General features: G+C 47.7%; 1 protein-coding gene across 4 annotated transcripts in view; it reads right to left on the reverse strand.

The window, feature by feature from the left end:
- TDRD9 (tudor domain containing 9) overlaps positions 1 to 13,919 on the reverse strand; it is a 126,756-nt gene extending 112,837 nt beyond the window's left edge. For 3 of the 4 annotated variants that reach the window (XM_031667777.1, XM_031667778.1, XM_031667776.1), the window contains exon 1: positions 13,633 to 13,919. In XM_031667777.1, coding sequence (XP_031523637.1) covers positions 13,633 to 13,847 — 215 coding nt within the window. In that variant the 5' untranslated portion in view covers positions 13,848 to 13,919. The remainder of the gene's footprint in view (positions 1 to 13,632) is intronic. The other variant, XM_031667775.1, reaches the window with a different exon arrangement.
- Between the last annotated feature and the right edge of the window lie 6,003 nt (positions 13,920 to 19,922).

Genomic DNA, 19,922 nt, shown 5'->3' on the forward strand with positions numbered 1-19,922 from the left:
CATGAGTAGCTGCTACTCTCAAAGAAAAACATTCACTGTTGGTGAATAATTTAAACTTATCCTCAGGTGAAATAGCAAAATATTTAATATATAAAATCTGGCTTTTCAAAACTTTATTAAAAGTAGGAAACTATATATTAGTCAGATTTTTTTTATAAAGTGCTAGAATTCATTCTTAAAGGTAAGTCCAAGGAACCTAATTATAACTTTATATTCAAAGATTTACCAGTTTTCTTTCATCTAAAAATAAAAAAAGTATGTATCAAAATTGGAACAAGTTGGGTGTGGTGCACACACCTGTAGCGTGGCTACTCAGGAGGTTGAGACAGGAAGCTCACCGGAGCCCAGGAATTCAAGGCTGCAGTGAGCTACGATCACACCACTGCACCCCAACCTGGGCAACAGAGAAAGACCTTGTCTCAAAAAAACAAAACAAAAAAAAAAAACTTTTTTTCAAAAAGACTAGAACTAAATATACACTACTAAAAATATATATATATATCTTCTAACTTTATTCTCCCTGCATTCTTAGCCAACTTCTGTACCATTTTCAACTGACCTCAATTTGGTCTTAAATCCCAACCATGTAATGCAACCCACCTGATTAGGGTTTAACAAGACAACATAAACAGAAACACAGTCCCAAGTAGATTTAAAATAAAGACACCTCTCATTCCTGCTCTGAAATTTTCAGTTTTCCTACATACTACCTTTGGCTTTTTTAGTCACTGTAAGATTTCCTAGAGTGGAAACTATATGTGGGAGAGATAAATGCCCCGAAAAGTACACAACTACTTATTGTGCAGTGAATACAGTAAGCAGCGAACATGAGTTTTAAGAAAATATCATTGCTTAAATCATGGTAAGAACAAAATTTTCATTTAAAGAAATATGGAGAACGTGAAGTTTGTATATGAAGCACAGTACTAGAATTGATCATCCCACCACACATACCAGGAAATACATGCCATGAAGAGATGCAAATCATTTCCTTCACTCTCCAAGGCTCCTCAAGCAGCCACTGGACAACACCACACCACTTGCTAGAGAGAGTCATCCTCTGTATTCAGACAGGGAGAAATAATTCCCGGCAAAAAGCTTCTGGTGACTGAAGCAGCTATGGACAGTGACATCACTCCGCTAGTTCAGGATGAAAATGAGTCCTAGACACTCTAAGTCACCCACACGCAATTTAATTAATTTTCCACCCAAGCTTGAAAAAAGAAAGGAAAAATACATTAAGTTTTGAGTTTCCATCTCTCACTTTGTTGTTGGCAAACCTAACACTCACGTCCTGTGAGAGTATTGGTATACGTAATTTAAAACTGTAGTTATTTCTGGAAAACCTATAAATCAAATAGAAATTTTAATACAAATAACTTCCTGAATAGTGACAGATCCATGTTTTTATACACTAGCCTATTTATAATACCTAAAGCTGGCAAAGGAATCAGGATCGAAAATATAATGGGGGGACCGGGCGCGGTGGCTCACGCCTATAATCCCAGCACTTTAAGAGGTGGAGGCAGGTGGATCACGAGGTCAGGAGATCAAGACCATCCTGACTAACATGGTGAAACCCCATCTCTACTAAAAATACAAAAAATTAGCCGGGCAAGGTGGCAGGCGTCTGTAGTCCCAGCTGCCCGGGAGGCTGAGGCAGGAGAATGCCGTGAACCCGGGAGGCGGAGCTTGCAGTGAGCCGAGATCGCGCCACTGCCCTGGGCGACAGAGAGAGACTCCGTCTCACAAAAAAAAAAAAAAGGAAAATATAAAGAGGGCACAGGTGGGAAGGGGACAACTGGGAACACTTCAGGTGTGTTTTATGAAGAGAAAGCAGCACTCGTTCAGGAGCTACAATCTTTAGCTAGGGAACAGAAAGAATAAATGAATCCACATAAAAGCATTCTGCATAATCCCCAACATATAACAGGCTCTCGAGGTAGCATTACTAGCCAGAGCCGAGACTCCGTCTCAAAAAAAGAAAATCAACATGTTCAAAACCAAAGTCATAGAGAAATTTTTGTGTTCTAAAGGGACAAACAGAACTCAAGAACCAGCTAGTACCACTACACACACACCCTCTAAAAGCATAATTCTTCAAACATTTCATCAATTGGTATTTTCTATCTCAGTAAATGACAGCACCACCTATCTACTCTATTCTACAAGCCAGAAATCTCAGAATCCTTCTGGTCCCCCCTTGGGGTGGGGGAGGGGCCAAAACCACAATCACAATCCAAAGGTAACTGGCAGAGCTGGATTTTGGTTATCACAAACAGGACTGGATGGAGGCAGGAGTTCAGTGCTTGGAGAAGGTAAAAAGTTGTTTAGAAGACTAGAGAGAGTGTGTAAAAGACTAAAGAAAAGGAAGGAGGGAAGGGCTGCTTTAGCTATGAGGTCACAGGAAACTTCTCTAAGGAGATATCTGAACAGGGTCCCAAATGAAGAAAGGAACCTGTTATGGGAAGGGAGCGAGGGGAAGCACTGAATACAGAAGAAAGAGTCAATGTGGAAGCTGCAAGGTGGGAATGAGCTTGCTGTCTTCAAGACACAGAAAAAATGCCAATGTGACCAGAGCACAGCAAGAGCAGCAGACGAGGAGATGCCCGATGGAGGAATGCTCGCCAAGCCTAGATGCAGAGTCAGACAAAATTTTATCCTAACAACAATCGATGCCACAGGAGGTCACACGTGCTCAAAGAACCTCAGGTGTGAAGGTTTACTCAAGAATTTGTTCATTCAACAATTTTTTTAGAGACAGGCTCTTGCTCTGTTGCCCAGGAGTGCAGTGGTACAATCATAGCTCACTGCAGCCTTGAACTCCTGGCTTCAAGTGATCCTTCTGAGTCAGCCTGCCAAGTAGCTGGGACTACAGGCAGGCACCATAACACCGGGCTAATTTTTTAATATTTTGTAGAGACATGGTCTCCCTATATTGCCCAGGCTAGTCTCGAACTCCTGGCCTCAAGTGATCCTCCCACCTCAGCTTCCCAAAGCACTGGAATTACAGGCATGAGCCACTATGCCAGGCCATCATTCAACAAATATTAACTTAGCATCTACATCATGCCAGTCATTCTTGTAGGTGCTAGATTACTGCGGGGTAAGGTTGAAAAGTCAGGAGACCAAACATAGACGGTTTCTGCAATAATCCAGGCAAGAGATGATGGCAGTGGTTTGGTCAAGAGTGATAACAATGTAAACTGTGAGAAGCACCCTTATTCTGGAAATATTTTATAGTACACTTACCAGGATATTGTGATTTTTATTGTTTGATTGTATACCTATATACACACTCGGATACACTCCTTAGGAAAATCCAGTATGGCCCGAAGAGTAAGACAGAGATTTATGATTCAATCAAGACAGGAATGCATGAAGCAGCAACTCTCACCATGTTTAGAATATGGACATATTGTAAGCATTCAATAATTGGGGTCTTCTAGGTTGAGCATGGTGGCTCATGCCTGTAATCCTAGCACTTTGGGAAGCCAAGGTGGGAAGATCACTTGAGCCCAGGAATTTGAAACCAGCCTGGATAACATAGTGAAATCCCGTGTCTCCAAAAACATTTTTTTAATTGGTCAGGCATGGTAGCATGCACCTGTGGTCCCAGCTACTCAGGAGACTGAGGTGGGAAAATCAAGGGAGGATCACTTGAGCCCAGGAGGTCAAGGCTGCAGTGAAACGTGACTGTGCCACTGCACTCCATCTGCGGGAACAGAGGGAGACCCCGTCTGAAAATAATAATTATCCCCAGTCATTACCTTGCTTCCATTTTCCCATGGTAAATACGTAACAGCGCTCTGCCACGCTTATCTACTCAGCAAATGCCCTGCCTTCCCTCTTGTAAAAAAAAAAATTACTATTATTGGCCGGGTGCAGTGGCTCACGCCTGTAATCCCAGCACTTTGGGAGGCTGAGGCGGGCAGATCACGAGGTCAGGAGATCGAGACCATCCTGGCTAATACAGTGAAACCTCACCTCTACTAAAAATACAAAAATTAGCCAGGCGTGGTGGTGGGTGCCTGTAGTCTCAGCTACTTGGGAGGCTGAGGCAGGAGAATGGCATGAACCCTGGAGGCGGAGCTTCCAGTGAGCCAAGACTGTGCCACTGCACTCCAGCCTGGGGGACAGAGTGAGACTCAGTCTCAAAAAAAAAAAAACAAAAAAAAAAACTATTATTATTGTGACCTCCTAGGCCATTCATTCAAACAACAAATATTTGAGTTCCTACTACGTCAGGTACTGCACCAAGGGGTGGAGATTCCCTGATAATTTGTACCCTCAGTAAGTTCTTTTTTTTTTTTTTTTTTTTTTTTTTGAGACGGAGTCTCGCGCTGTCGCCCAGGCTGGAGTGCAGTGGCGCGATCTCGGCTCACTGCAAGCTCCGCCTCCCGGGTTCACGCCATTCTCCAGCCTCAGCCTCCTGAGTAGCTGGGACTACAGGCGCCCACCACCGCGCCCGGCTAATTTTTTGTATTTTTAGTAGAGACGGGGTTTCACTGTGGTCTCGATCTCCTGACCTTGTGATCCGCCCGCCTCGGCTTCCCAAAGTGCTGGGATTACAGGCATGAGCCACCGCGCCCGGCCTCAGTAAGTTCTTATGTGAGAAAAATAACATCCAAAAGCATTCCCATGAAAGTGTTAAGATACGCATGTGCAGGGCACTAAGCAAGCTGTTTTTGATTAAAGTGGGCCTCACTCACTTGGTGTTCCTCTAACCATTTGTTCTCAGTCTCCTTTTCTCACTGCATCTCCTTCACCTATAACACTCAAGCACCCCAGGTGGGCCCTTCTCTCTATACCCACTCACTAGGATACATCCTAGTTAAGGGATCTCATCAGTCTTGAAGTTAAACTTCCCAATGTCTAGTTCTGCCAGACTTCCTTCCTCAACTCCAGACTGCCTACATGTATTGCTGTCTAACAGGCATTTTAAAGTGAACATGTTCAAAATCAATCCTGGTATTCCCCCACAAACTGAAGGCAATACCTGTCACTTGCTAGGCCAGAAACCTTGGTGTCACCTGTGATTGCTTCCCCACTCACATCCTCCACTTGCTCCAGCTACAGAGTCCTTGCCTCCAGCTTAAGAACATGTCCCAAATGCCACCATTGCTTACCACACCCCCCATCCTCCATCCCTCAGCTACCTGCCTGGTCTAAGCCACCATCCTATCTTTTGCTTGAATGATGTGTCAGTTATAGTTCTCCAAAGAAACAGAACCAACAAGATGTGGAGAAAGAAATGTAGTTTAAGGAATTAGCTCCCCCAGCTGTAGAGGTGCAAGTCCAGAATCTGCAGGATAGGCCAGCAGGCTGGAGACCCAGGGAAAGGTTGCAGTGCAAGTCCAAAGTCAGTCGGCTGGCACAGTTTCTTCTTGCTCAGGGAAGGTCAGTCTTCGCTGCATTCAGGTCTTAACTGACTGGATGAGGCCCTCCTACCTCATGGAGCATGCATGATCTGCTTTACCCAAAGTCCACAGATTTGCAACGTTAGTCTCATCTAAAAAACACCTTCAAAAAACATCCACGGTAGTGTTTGACCAAATATCTGGGCACTGTCGCCCAGCCAAGCTGACACACAGTTAATCATCACAGAGGACATCAAGAGATTCTTCTCTGACTGACCACCCTGTTCCTGCCCTTGCCCCGCTTCAATCCACTCATCACAGCTGTGATCCTATTAAAGTCAGAAGTCACATCACCTCACAACTCTGCTCAGAACCCCAAAGCCCCCTCCAGTGGCTCCCTGGCTCCCTCAGATGAAGCAGCAAGGTCCTCACTATGATGCAGGACATAACTCTTTTTTCCTTTTTTTTTTCCTTTTTTTTTTTTTTTTTTTTGAGACACAGTCTCATTCTGTCGCCCAGGCTGGAGTGCAGTGGCGCCATCTCGGCTCACTGCAAGCTCCACCTCCCAAGTTCATGCCATTCTCCTGCCTCAGCCTTCCGAGTAGCTGAGATTACAGGTGCCCGCCACCATGACCGGCTAATTTTTTGTATTTTCAGTAGAGACAGGGTTTCACTGTGTCAGCCAGGATGGTCTCAATCTCCTGACCTTGTGATCCACCTGCCTCGGCCTCCCAAAGTGCTGGGATTACAGGCGTGAGCCACCGCGCCCGGCCAGGACATACCTCTTGATCTCCTGTTAGCTCGCTGACCACACCTATTCTCTCCCTTTCCAATTGCTCTACTCCAGCGGCACACAGTACATACAGAGGATATGCGCCAGCACTTTTTTAATCAATGGGAAAATTATTTAATAAACAAAATCTGTTAAACGACCAAAAGGTCTTTTAAAAATGTGGACTTGGCCGGGCGCGGTGGCTCAAGCCTGTAATCCCAGCACTTTGGGAGGCCGAGATGGAGGCCCGGATCACGAGGTCAGGAGATCCGAGACCATCCTGGCTAACTGCAGTGAAACCCGTCTCTACTAAAAAAATACAAAAATTAGCCGGGCGAGGTGGCGGTAGCCTGTAGTCCCCAGCTACTCGGGAGGCTGAGGCAGAAAGAATGGTGCAAACCCGGGAGGCGGGCTTTGCAGTGAGCTGAGATCCGGCCACTGCGCTCCAGCCTGAAGCGACAGGCGAGACTCCGTCTCAAAAAAAAAAAAAAAAAAAAAAAAAAATGTGGACTTTGGCCAGGGCAGTGGCTCATTCCTATAATCCCAGCATCTTGGGAGGCCCAGAAGAGAGGATTGCTTGAGCCCAGGAGTTTGACACCAGCATAGGCAACACAGTGAGACACCATCTTTACAAAATAAAGCTCATTGTGGGCATGCAGCATGTGCCTGCAGTCCCAGCTACTTGGGAGGCTGAGGCAGGAAAATCGCTTGAGCCCAGGAGTCCAAGGCTGCAGCGAGCTATGCACAGCAGCACTGCACTCCAGCCTGGGTGACAGAGAAAAAAAAAAGTGGATTTTGTGGGTGAACAGAAAATACGAATTCTTGAAGAGTTACAGAGTCATACATTAACATCTATGTGACGCCTAAATACCAAAAGGCAACAAGACAAAAAGAAAAAAACAATATGCCTTCGAGTCCACACACCCATTCTACAATATAATAGGTATGTGGACAAGGACAAAGTAAACTTTAACTGCTCCGGTCTTAACTTCCCCTGTCTGTTAGAAGGGCCTAGATGGTTCATTTCCTGTGTCACCTGACACAATGCCCAACACAGCAGGCATTCAACTTCAGTAAGAGACAACAAGTGCCAAAACCAAGACTTAGGGATCTGGGCCAGATGCGGTGGCTCACACCTGTAATCCCAGCACTTTGGGAGGCCGAGGCAGACAGACTACTTGAGCTCAAGAGTTTGAGACAAGCCTGGACAACAAGGCAAAACCCTGTGTCTATTTTTTTTTTTTTTTTTTTTTTTGAGACGCAGTCTCGCTCTGTCGCCCAGGCTGGAGTGCAGTGGCCAGATCTCAGCTCACTGCAAGCTCCGCCTCCCGGGTTCCGCATGGTCTCCTGCCTCAGCCTCCCGGAGTAGCTGGGACTGCAGAAGCCTGCCACCTGCAGCCGGCTAGTTTTTTGTATTTTTAGTACAGATGGGGGTTTCCTGTATTGGCAGGATGGTCTCGATCTCCTGACCTCGTGATCTGCCTGTCTCGGCCTCCCAAAGTGCTGGGATTACAGGCGTGAGCCACGGCGCCTGGCCTGTTTTTTAATAATTTTTAAAAATATGTAAAAGGTGGCAGTGGCTCGCGCCCAGCACTGAGCCAGCAGCCGAGATCCCTGGAGTCAGGTTGGGCTCACAGTGAAACTCCCGTCTCTACTAAAAATACAAAAAAATTAGCGGGCGCCCAGTGGCGGAGCCTGTAGTCCCAGCTACTTGGGAGGCTGAGGCAGAATAGCGAGAACCCAGGAGGCAGGCTTGCAGTGAGCCGAGATCGAGCCACTGCACTCCAGCCAGGGGAACAGAGCGAGACTCCATCTCAAAAAAAAAAAAAATAATAATAATAATAATAATAATAGTAAAATAAAATAAATCAGGAGCCGGGCGCGGTGGCTCACGCCTGTAATCCCAGCACTTTGGGAGGCCGAGGTGGGCGGATCACGAGGTCAGGAGATCGAGATCATCTTGGCTAACATGGTGAAACCCCGTCTCTACTAAAAATACAAAAACTTAGCCAGGTGTGGTGGCGGACTACAAGTCCCAGCTACTCGGGAGGCTGAGGCAGGAGAATGGCATGAACCCGGGAGGCGGAGCTTGAGTGAGCCGAGATCGTACCACTGCACTTCAGCCTGGGTGACAGAGCAAGACTCTGTCTCAAACAAATAAATAAATAAATAAAGGAGCTAGATGAAAGTAATCACCAGATAGTGGAAATCTGAAAGCTTTCTATGGTTAAGGCTTCCCAAAGGCAAAGAACATTTTATTTGTTTGTTTTTTTTGTTTTTTTTTTTTTGAGACGGAGTCTTGCTCTGTCGCCCAGGCTGGAGTGCAGTGGCGCAATCTCGGCTCACTGCAAGCTCCGCCTCCCGGGTTCACGCCATTCTCCTGCCTCAGCCTCCCGAGTAGCTGGGACTACAGGCGCCCGCCACTGTGCCTGGCTAATTTTTTCTATTTTTTTTTTTAGTAGAGACGGGGTTTCACCATGGTCTCGATCTCCTGACCTTGTGATCCGCCCGCCTCGGCCTCCCAAAGTGCTGGGATTACAGGCGTGAGCCACCGCGCCCGGCCGGCAAAGAACATTTTAATAAGGTGTTGAACAGTCAAAGACACAAAAGTGAGAATTAAGTAAGACCTTCATGAGCCAGAAGTTAATGTGAGCTGTGAAGACAGAAAGTCCACGGCAGAAAGCACAAAGAAACACAAGGCAGAAGGAAGCTGGGAGTGATGCATGGCTCCCAGCCATGGGCTGCAATTCACAGGAAAGCTGGTGGTACACACTGGAGGATGCTCAAAATGGTGTATCACAGCCACTGAGGTTTTCTTTTTCATATGTGAAGGTGAAGACACGAGAATGTAAGGATAACAGAAAGAATAATCACCATGAAAGAGGAAAATACAGTACCATGTGGAAAAGGAGACATGGGGAAATCCATAAAAATCACTGGAAACAAAATTAATAAACCGTTCCCTACAGGCACTCCAGCAACACTTTCATCAACACAGTAAGATTCATGCTGGGACCCACAGGCGCCCACACCATCTCCGGCAATTCTTGTCTGAGCTACCTATGATGTAGTCTGGCATTCTCTATTTCTTTTTTAAAGCTGGTGGTCACTACTCATTCAGCTGATTAAAAAAAAAAAGAAAAAAAAGCCCATGTTCTTCTGCTGATTTAAGCTGATTTAATCATTAAGCTGATTTAGCAACACTCTCCCAGACTGGACTGCAGTGACTTGGTGTACACTAATTTTACCATTGAGTGACTATCTCTAACAAATACATTTTAACTGTGCAATACCCTATGCTTATAAAAGCCATCCCTCCCCTATGTCAAATGTTCTCTCACTAATGTCAGTGCCTCACTCAACACTCACCTTCACTGGGAAAAATATCATTCAACAAGTATCCAAGTATCCACTATGTGCCAGGCACTGTGCCAGGTTCACAAGTCAGCTCACCCCAATCTGAACCCAGCTCTGCCACCAGATTTGTACCCTAATGCAGTGCTGCCTCAACATATCACACAAACATAGCAGTTTCAAACAATGCAAACGTATTACAAGTCCAGGTGAACTCAACTGGATCCCCTGCTTAGGGTTTCCTAAAGCTAAATCAAGGTGTTGGCAGAGTTGCCTTCCCTACTGGCAGTGCATTCAGGCTGTTGGTCAAAACCAGGCCCTTGCAATTGTAGGATCAGTCCCTTGCAAACTCAGTCCCTTGCAACTGTAGGACTGAGGTACCCGTTTCCTTACCTGCTGTCAAGTGGGATCCAGTCTTTGCTCCTAGCTACCCATATTCCATTCTCATGCTTTTGACATGGCCCCTCCAAGCAATGACGTTTCAAATCTCTCGTTTCAAATTTATCTGACTCCATCCTGAGAAAGTTATCTGCTTTTAAGGGCTCATATGATCAGACTGGGCCCACTCAGACAATCTAGCTAATCTTCCTATCCTATGATCTGTAACCTTAATTACAGCTGCGAAATCTCTTTCACCAGGTAACATTACATAGTCACAGGTTCCAGTGAACGTCTTTGGGGGAGTCATTCTGCCCATCACCACCATTTGCTACAGGAAGTTGGACAAGTCACTTTACCACCAAAACCTATTGCTTCATCTACAAAATCATGAAATAATCAGTTGATGATAAAGCCATCAACCTCAAAGCGTTGTTGTGCAGATTCAATAATACAGCTATATTTAGCTGAGTGCCTGCTACATGCTGGAAACTCTGGCATCGAATACATATGCACCTAGAGCCCAGGAAGCTACTTCCAGAAGAATTTCATCAAAGCTAGCACTACCCATAGACAAACATTGCCTGTCAGTGGTTAAATACAGAAGTTAAAGTGTTTACAGCAATTTCACGAAGCAATTTTACATATGTTGAATTTTTTTTTTTTTTTTGAGACAGGGTCTCATTCTGTTACCCAGGCTGGAGTGCAGTGGCACAATCTCAGCTCACTGCAACCTCTGCCTCAGGGACTCAAGCGATTCTCCCACCTCAGCCTCCTGAGTAGCTGGGACTGCAGGCACAAACCACCATGCCCGGGAAATTTTTGCATTCTTTTGGTAGAGACAGGGTTTCACCATGTTGGCCAGGCTGGTCTTGGAACTCCTGACCTCAAATGATCTGCCTGCCTTGGACTCCCAAAGTGCTGGGATTACAGACATGAGCCACCACACCCAGACTGAATCTAGTAATTTTTTAAATGGGATTAGTATGCTGTCTTTTTTCATTTCATTGCTCTAAAAATTCATTTTTATTGATTTTATAAAAGTCTCAGCCCATGAAGGCTAGAAATCGTAAAAACTTGTCCTTAGTGCTGAATACATCTATAGTTTCTGACAAGGTCAGTAATAATTTACTTCCAATATCACAATGAGTTATTTAATAGCAATGCTGTTAAGACTGTTAAGACTAAGGAGTAAGTGATGGACCATTAAGTAGAGGAGGCGGCCTATGGGATCATTTACCAGAGTAGCTCAAGGAAATAGTGTCAAACACACAGCCACTCCAAAGTTGCACAAGGGGTCTCTTGGTCCTCTCTGCACCTCCAAGAACCAAATTTACCAAAGATCCCAAAGGTGTACTTGAAAGAACTCTACAAAGGCTTGAAGCAACCCACAAAAGCTTGACCCAGAGTCTGGGCCTATCCATCAAATCAGACAAAACTAACAAACAAGAGTAACTTTAAAAAAGAAAAAGCCAGGCACAGTGGCTCACACCTGGAATCCCAGCACTTTGGGAGGTCAACATGGGTGGATCGCAAGGTCAGGAGTTCAAGATCAGCCTGGTCAACACAGTGAAACGCTGTCTCTACTAAAAATATAAAATAGGCCGGGCACGGTGGCTCACGTCTGTAATCCCAGCACTTTGGGAGGCCGAGGCGGGCAGATCACGAGGTCAGGAGATGGTGACCATCCTGGCTAACACGGTGAAACCCTGTCTCTACTAAAAATACAAAAAAAATTAGCCTGGCGTGGTGGCGGGTGCCTGTAGTCCCAGCTTCTCGGAAGGCTGAGGCAGGAGAAGGGTGTGAACCTGGGAGGCGGAGCTTGCAGTGAGCAGAGGTCGTGTCATGGCACTCCAGCCTGGGCGTCAGAGTGAGACTCCGTCTCAAAAAAAAAAAAATACAAAATAAGCTGGGCGTGGTGGCGTGCACCAGTAATTCCAGCTACTCGGGAGGCTGAGGCAGGAGAATCACTTGAACCCAGGAGGCGGAGGTTGTGGTGAGCCAAGATTGCGCCACTGCACTCCAGCCTGGGCAACAAGAGGGAAATTCTGTCACAAAAAAAAAAAAAAAAATTAAAGAAAAAAGAAAAAGAAAAACAAAACCACCTTCTCAACTGTAAAGGGTGTTGGACTGGGGACTGAGCAAGAGTGATGGAGATACCCCAAGCTCAAGGTACTTCTCCCAGGGCCTTCTTTAAAGAGAAGAGGGAGCAGGTGTTTCTACTCACCAAATCTAGGTCTTTCCTCTAAAAACAGAGGACATCCTCTTGCCTTTTTATTTCCACCAAAATCAAGTGAACAGAGTAACTGATGGTAGCTACTTAAAGCATAGTGAGGCCGGGTGCGGTGGCTCACGCCTGTAATCCCAGCACTTTGGGAGGCCGCGGCGGGCGGATCACGAGGTCAGGAGATCGAGACCAAGGAGAAACCCCGTCTCTACTAAAAAATACAAAAAATTAGCCGGGCGCGGTGGGGGGCGCCTGTAGTCCCAGCTACTCAGGAGGCTGAGGCAGGAGAATGGCATGAACCCGGGAGGCGGAGCTTGCAGTGAGCCGAGATCGCGCCACTGCACTGCAGCCTGGACGACAGAGTGAGACTCCGTCTCCCAAAAAGGAAAAAAAAAAGTGCCAAAACTTGGAAACAGGCCGGGTGCAGTGGCTCACACCTGTAATCCCAGCACTTTGGGAGGCTGAGGTGGGCAGATCACCTGAGGTCAGGAATTCGAGACTAGCCTGGCCAACACGGTGAAACCCTGTCTTTATTAAAAATACAAAAATTAGCCAGGCGTAGTGGCACATGCCTGTAGTCTCAGCTACTCAGGAGGCTGAGGCAGGACAATCGCTTGAACCTGGGAGGGGGAAATTGCAGTGAGCTCAGACCGCGCCACTCCACCAGTCCACTCCAGCCTGGGCGACAAAGTGAGACTCCATCTCGCGGTGGCGGGGGCGGGGGGGGGGGGGGGGAACTTGGAAGCAACCAAGCTCTCCTTCAGTAGGTGAATGGATACACTGTGGTACATCCAGACAGTGGAATATTAATCAGTGCTAAAAGGAAAGCAGCTATCAAATCATGGAAAGGCACGGAGGAACCCCAAATGCATAATAATACTAAGTGACAGAAACCCATCAAAAAGGCTACCTATATTGTGTGATTCCAACTAGATGACAGTATGGAAAAGCAAAATTATGGAGACAGTAACAAATCAGTGGTTTCCACGTGGTGTAGGGAAAGGGAGGCATGAGCAGGTGGGGACGAGAAGATCTGTAAGGCAGTGAACTCCTGTAATGCGTGACTTTAGGCGTTCGTCCAAACCCACAGAACGTCCAGCACCGGGGTGAACCCTCCTGTAACGATGGCCTCCGGGTGACGAAGACGCAGCGATGCGGGTTCTCCGGCTGTCACGAAAACCCACACTTGACACAGACGCTCAGAGGGGAAACTGTGGGAGGGAAGGGACCTGTGGGACCTCTGCCCTCCGCTGCCTTCTTCTGGAAACCTAAGAGTGCCTCAAAAACTGGTCTGTTAATTTAAACACTAAGAACTGAAGGAAAACAACAACAACAACAAAAACTCTAGCTCAGCTTCCTTGCAGGCACCGCTCTGGGCCGCGCGTCGGGTTGTGTAGTGACCCCTCGCCCCGGACGGTCAGGGGTCCCTGGAGCCCCACGAGAGGGCACGGGCTCACGAGAAGGATCTGGGTGGCCCGAGCCCTCGTCGCCAGGTCTCGCCCGGCCGCCCTCGAGCCGCCTCCGCCCCGCCCGCGTCCTACCTTTCGAACGCAGCGGCCTGCTGGGCCGGAGCTTGGGCCAGGGCCGCAGCCTGGGCCGCGGGACCGGCGCCGGGGGCCACGTCCTGGCGCTGAGCCTCCTCCCTGGCCGCCCCGGCCGGGAAGGCGGGCGGCGCGCCCAGCAGCTCCACATTGGTCACGGTCTTGCCGATGGTGAACCAGTCGTTGATCTGCTCGAGGGTGAGCTTGCGCAGCATCCTCAAGGCCCAGGCGTCGGCATCCCTCAACTGCCGGGTCTCCGGGGCGGGAACAGGAGACGGCGGAAACGCGCTCTGGAAGCCCCGCCCCCGCTCGAGGCCTTCCAATCAGAACGCGCCGCGCGCCGTTGTGGGCGGGCTCCGGCCCGGCGCGTGCTGCCCGCGCTGCTTGGTCCTCGTGCCGCCGACCCCGCCCCGCCGCGCTAGGCCTGCTGGGAGCCGCCGCCCCGAGCGAACCCAGGCTGAGCCTTTCTGGGGCCACAGGGGAAGCTTGACAAAGGCCGGAGGCTGTCCCAGGAGTCTGTTTGACGGGAGTTCCGGGGCAACCCCTGCGAATACAAGAAAATGTCCTCCGGTCACTCCCTGGCCTCCCCGTTTAGAGGCTGCTACCTCGGAGGTTTGTGCGCTTCGAGCATACCAGGGCCCTTCACGCGTTTCTTGAGCACCTCAGGGTGAGGAGACGGAAGGCAAACCAGAGAAGGGATTTGCGTTCATGGGTCGGAGGTACCAGGACATCCTTGCACCTAATATGGGGGGAGAGGGGCAAGAAGAAGGTCAGGAAGGTCTTGGAGAAAATAACGCCAGGCGGACCCCTGCAGGATACCGGCTAATGAGCCGGGCAAAGGAGGACCCAGGATTATAGGGGAGGATCTGGGAGAAGTTCTTTGGAGCCGAATCTTAAATGAATTCATCTTCCTTCCTAAACCTGTGTCTCAGGTGGCGGTGTCAGACTCACAGCTGGACACAAACAGGTGCGGACAGGAGGTCCAGGTGATCACATGGACAAAAGATACAGGCTGAGGTGGTCCTGGCCCATCTCTAGAAGGCGGAGGGTGGAGAACAGAGCCCTAGCAAACTCCCCAAAAGACGGAGCAGAGGCAAGAAATCCAGCAAAGGATGCCCAGGAAGGCAGCCACATGTGCAAGGGAAGGGAGGGTCAGAAGAGAGACATGGCCACCTGGCCGGGGTATGTTCCCCTCATTGCCCAGGGCAGGATCTGTCTGACCCATGTGGGCTCTCAGGAAAGAGCCACGTGAACAAATACAGAGATGGTATCGAGAGCATGGCTCTAATCAGCAGTGTGAAGCCCGAGCAGTGGCAAATAAGAGGGCGGTTTGAGAACAGGATAGACAGAAGTCAGCCAGGTAGGTTGAGCTATTGGTGTCTCAAAAATTGAACCCATAATCATACTAAGCCAGGAGTCCTGGCTCCAAATCCTGGCCTAATGAGCTCTGGACCTCATGTTAGGACTTTGCCAAATATGACAGCTTCCAAAAAGCGCCTCAACACACTTTGCCAGGAAGAAATAACTTGCTTTTTTTTTCTTTCTTTCTTTCTTTTGAGGCAGGGTCTCACTCCTCTCGCCCAGGCTGGAGTGCAGTGCTGCAATCAGGGCTCACTGCAGCCTTAATTTCGGGTGCTCAGGTGATGCTCCCACCACAACCTCCTGCATAGCTGGGACTACAGGCTCAGGCCACCACCACACCGGCTAATTTTTTGTATTTTTAGTAGAGACAGGGGTTTCACTGTGTTGCCCACGCCGGTCTCAAACTCCTGGGCTCAAGCAATCTGCTTGGGAGCGCTTGGCCTCCCAAAGTGCTGAGACTACAGGCATGAACCACCATGCCCAGCCATGTTTCTCAAAAAATAAGAAAAAAGGTAATCATAAAGTAATCAAGAATCATAAAGTATGTCATTCAGCATTGATTGGAAAATATTGTAGCTTCACACTGTATGTGGAGACTAGGACATAATTCAGAATTTTACAAAATATATTGAAGCCACTTGAAGCAACTCCAGAACTCACTGACACTTGTTTTTCTTTGTTTGTTTTGTTTTGTTTTGTTGTTGTTTTGAGAGTCTTGCTCTGTCACCAGGCTGGAGTGCAGTGGCGCAATAGCTCCCTGCAACCTCTGCCTCCGAGGTTCAAGCGATTCTCCTGCCTCATCCTCTCAAGTAGCTGGGACTACAAGCGAGAGCCACCACGCCTGGCTAATTTTTTGCATTTTAGTAGCGACGGGGTTTCACCATGTTGGCCAGGGTGGTCTCAGTCTCCTAACCTCATGATCTGCCCACCTCGGCCTCCCAGAATGCTGGGATCATAGGTGTGAGCCAACGCACCTGGCCTGTTTTTCTAGGATGTTGCCATTCCCATGTGCTGTCATCCTTTGTTGATGTCACAATGAATACGATTTTAAGTGGAAGATGCTTTTCAGAAACATTTTCTGCAGGGCATTTTCTATATTCTTTGATCTTTTGGGGCTACTAGCTAATCCTTCTGAGTTTTGATTTTTTTTTTAAACTGCAATCTGAAGATACTCTCTTGATGCTCCTTTGGAAATTTGCCAATTTGGAAAGTTGCCATAGTGTTTCCTGACCAAACACGGGTTAACATTCTGAATTATCACAGACTGAATGGCTTTGAGCACCCTTCATTTGATTCAGTAGTTCTCGGTGCTCCCCAGTCACTTGGTCAAGTTCATCTTGCATTCCTGTCCAAAGTTTAGAGTGAAAAGAAACAGCTTGGGCCGTGCGCAGTGGCTCACGACTGTAATCCCAGCACTTTGGGAGGCTGAGACGGGCAGATCACGAGGTCAGGAGTTCGAGACCAGCCTGACCAACCTGGTGAAACCCCCATCTCTACTAAAAATACAAAAATTAACTGGGCATAGTGGTGCATGCCTGTAATCCCAGCTACTCAGGAAGCTGAGGCAAGATAATCGCTTGAACTCAGGAGATGCAGTGAGCCGAGATCACACCACTGTAGTCCAGCCTGGGCGACAGAGCAAGACTCTGTCTCAAAAAAAGAAAAAAGAAACAGTTTGACATCAGGTAGATCTTCGTGGACTTGCCACATCTAGGCCAGAACACATGGGAAGGCCACTGAACCCCTAGTGGGCCATGGTATTTTGGGGAGGTTTTGCATATTTGCTTTCACTGAGCATTTGGAGCATTTGAGCTGTACACCAAAAAGGGGAAACTAACAGCTGAGAGCAGTTACAAATGGTGTTGGTGCCATTAAGCAGCACTCTCCTTAAAGCAGAGGAAGCTGTGCTCGAAGTGTATTGCTGTCTTCTCCAGCCTTCCTAGTCACAAGATGCAGCATTCTGAACTTTGAGTAAATCTGGTGGAGTGGCTCTTTCCTTAAACATTTGGGTTTTTTTGGCCAGGCGCGGTTGGGTGGATCACGAGGTCAGATGATCGAGACCATCCTGGCTAACATGCTGAAACCCCATCTCTACTAAAAGTACAAAAAATTAGCTGGGTGTTGTGGCGGGCGCCTGTAGTCCCAGCTACTCTGGAGGCTGAGGCAGAGAGAATGGTGTGAACCCAGGAGGTGGAGCTTGCAGTGAGCTGAGATTGAGCCATTACACTCCAGCCTGGGAAGCGACAGAAGCGAACTCGATCTCAAAAAAAGAAAGAAAAAGATCACCATTTCTTTTTTTTTTTTTTTGAGGCGGGGTCACCGGCTCTGTCACCCAGGCTGGAGTGCAGTGGCCGGATCTCGGCTCACTGCAAGCTCCGCCTCCGGGTTCACGCCATTCTCCTGCCTCAGCCTCCAGCCAACGGACTGCTCCCTCCGCCGGCTTATTTTGTTTTTTATTGGCGAGGTTTCACGGAATAGCCAGGATGGTCTCGTCTCTGACTTCTGTGATCCGTATCTCAGCCTCCCAAAGTGCTGGGATTACAGGCTTGAGCCACGGCCCGGCCAAGATCTGCATTTCTTAGGGTGTTTTGGATTTGAAACTAAAGACATTAAAACTCTCTTGGTCTGAGCACAGTGGCTCACACCTGTAAACCGACACTTTGAGAGGCCAAGGTGGGAGGATCACTTGAGGCCAGCAGTTCAAGACCAGCCGGGCAACATGGCAAAGTCTATTGATCTCAAGTGTAGTTGGAAGTTCAGAAGCTCTGTCTTGAAACAGCTCTCCATGATGTTCTTAAGTTTTTCCTAAATGCTTGTTCTCATCCTCAGCAGTGTTATAAGTCATTATAAATCTAAAACATTTTTACTATAGGACAGTGGTTCTCAAACCTGGTCTGGTCTCAGAATCCCTTTACACTCTTAAAAGTTGCTAAGGACCCTAAAGAGATTTTGTTTATGTGGGTTATGTCTTATCAGGGATTACGACTGAGAAATGTTTTTACTTATTCATTTTAAAATAATAATAAACTCATTTGATGTTAAAGAGTGTATTTGGAAAACATCACTATGTTTTCCAAAAAACATTTTGTGTGTGCGTGTGAGAGGAATGATGCTTTTACATTTCTGAAGATTTTTTATGTAAAATGTAAAATTCAAAAATTTTACATTTTTGAAGATCCCTTAGTGTCTAGTTGCATGAGAAACAGCTGGATTCTCAAATCTGTTTCTGAAGTCATTCTGATGTGATACCACAAGTCACATGACCCTGGAAAACTCCACTGTACACTTGTGAGAGAATCCTAATGAAAAAGACAAAGGGCCAGGCACGGTGGCTCAAGCCTGTAATCCCAGCACTTTGGGAGGCCGAGACAGGCGGATCACGAGGTCAGGAGATCGAGACCATCCTGGCTAACACGGTGAAACCCCGTCTCTACTAAAATATACAAAAAACTAGCCGGGCGAGGTGGCGGCGCCTGTAGTCCCAGGTACTTGGGAGGCTGAGGCAGGAGAATGGCGGGAACCCGGGAGGCGGACTTGCAGTGAGCTGAGATCTGGCCACTGCACTCCAGCCTGGGCGACAGAGCGAGACTCCGTCTCAAAAAAAAAAAAAGAAAGAAAAAGAAAAAGACAAAGAAGGCCAGCTCCGGTGGCTCACGCCTGTAATCCCACGCTTTGGGAGGCCAAGACAGGCAGATCACTTGAACTCAGGAATTAAAGACCAGCCTGGGCAACATGGCAAAACCCTATCTCTAGCAAAAGTACAAAAATTAGCCAGGCATGGTGGCACGTGCCTGTAGTCCCAGCCACTTGGAAGGCTGGGGTGAAAGAATCACTTAAGCCCAGGAGACGGAGGTTGCAGTGAGTGGAGATCGCGCCATCGTACTCCAGCCTGGGTAACAGTGAAGCCCTGTCTCAAAAAAAAAAAAAAGGCGAAGACTATTTACTATTATGAAGAAAATAGTTTTGACCCACACTTGGAGAACTGCTACCCTAAGACAGAAAGTTTTCAAGCTTTCTGTGCAGTTTGATTTGACCGTAAGCTCTTTTCCCTTCCAGCAGGACCATGTTCATTGTTCATTCCTTCCTGCAATCGCATCCTTGAAAATTTTAGGACCTCCAGATTTATTAAGCTAAGTGGAAAAGTTAAGCCCTGGAAACTGAGGCAGGTAACATGGCTGTTTTTTTCTCTAGTGCCTGACACTTGCTGACTTGTGTTGAGATGTCACACATTAACCAGACTCCCCAGTCTTCATTCAAAACTAGGCTAAGTGACATTGGCGATGAGAGCCTTGTTAACTGTTACCTCTTTACAGCAGGATGCTAAGCAGTCAATCAAGTCTTCTATCTCTATGTTAGCCTTCGTATGGAAAATGTAACTCAGTTTTCAGCCCCTAATTTTGCCTGTATGAACAATCCTCACTTGAGCACTGATCACCTGTTTTTTTTGTTTGTTTTTCTTTTTTTGAGGTAGAGGAAATTATTGCTCTTGTCGCCCAGGCTGGAGTGCAATGACACAATCTCAGCTCACTGCAACCTCTGCCTCCCGGGTTCAAGTGATTCTCTGGCCTCAGCTGAGTAGCTGGGATTATAGGCATTTACAACCGTGCCCAGCTAATTTTTGTTGTTTTTTTTTTTTTTTTTTGAGCCGAAGTCTCACTCTCGTCCCCCAGGCTGGAGTGCAGTGGTGCGACCTTGGCTCACTGCAACCTCTGCCTCCCGGGTTCAAGTGCTTCTCCTGCCTCAGCCTCCTGAGTAGCTGGGATTACAGGCGCCCGCCATCACGCCCAGCTACTTTTTGTATTTTTAGTAGAGATAGGGTTTCACCATGTTGGCCAGGCTGGCTCGAACTCCGGACCTCAGGTGATCCGCCCTCCTCGGCCTCCCAAAGTGCTGGGCCAATTACCATTCTTTGGTGTTCGGGTGTACCT

Source organism: Papio anubis, chromosome 7, assembly GCF_008728515.1.
Source record: "Papio anubis isolate 15944 chromosome 7, Panubis1.0, whole genome shotgun sequence".
Lineage (NCBI taxonomy): Eukaryota > Metazoa > Chordata > Mammalia > Primates > Cercopithecidae > Papio > Papio anubis.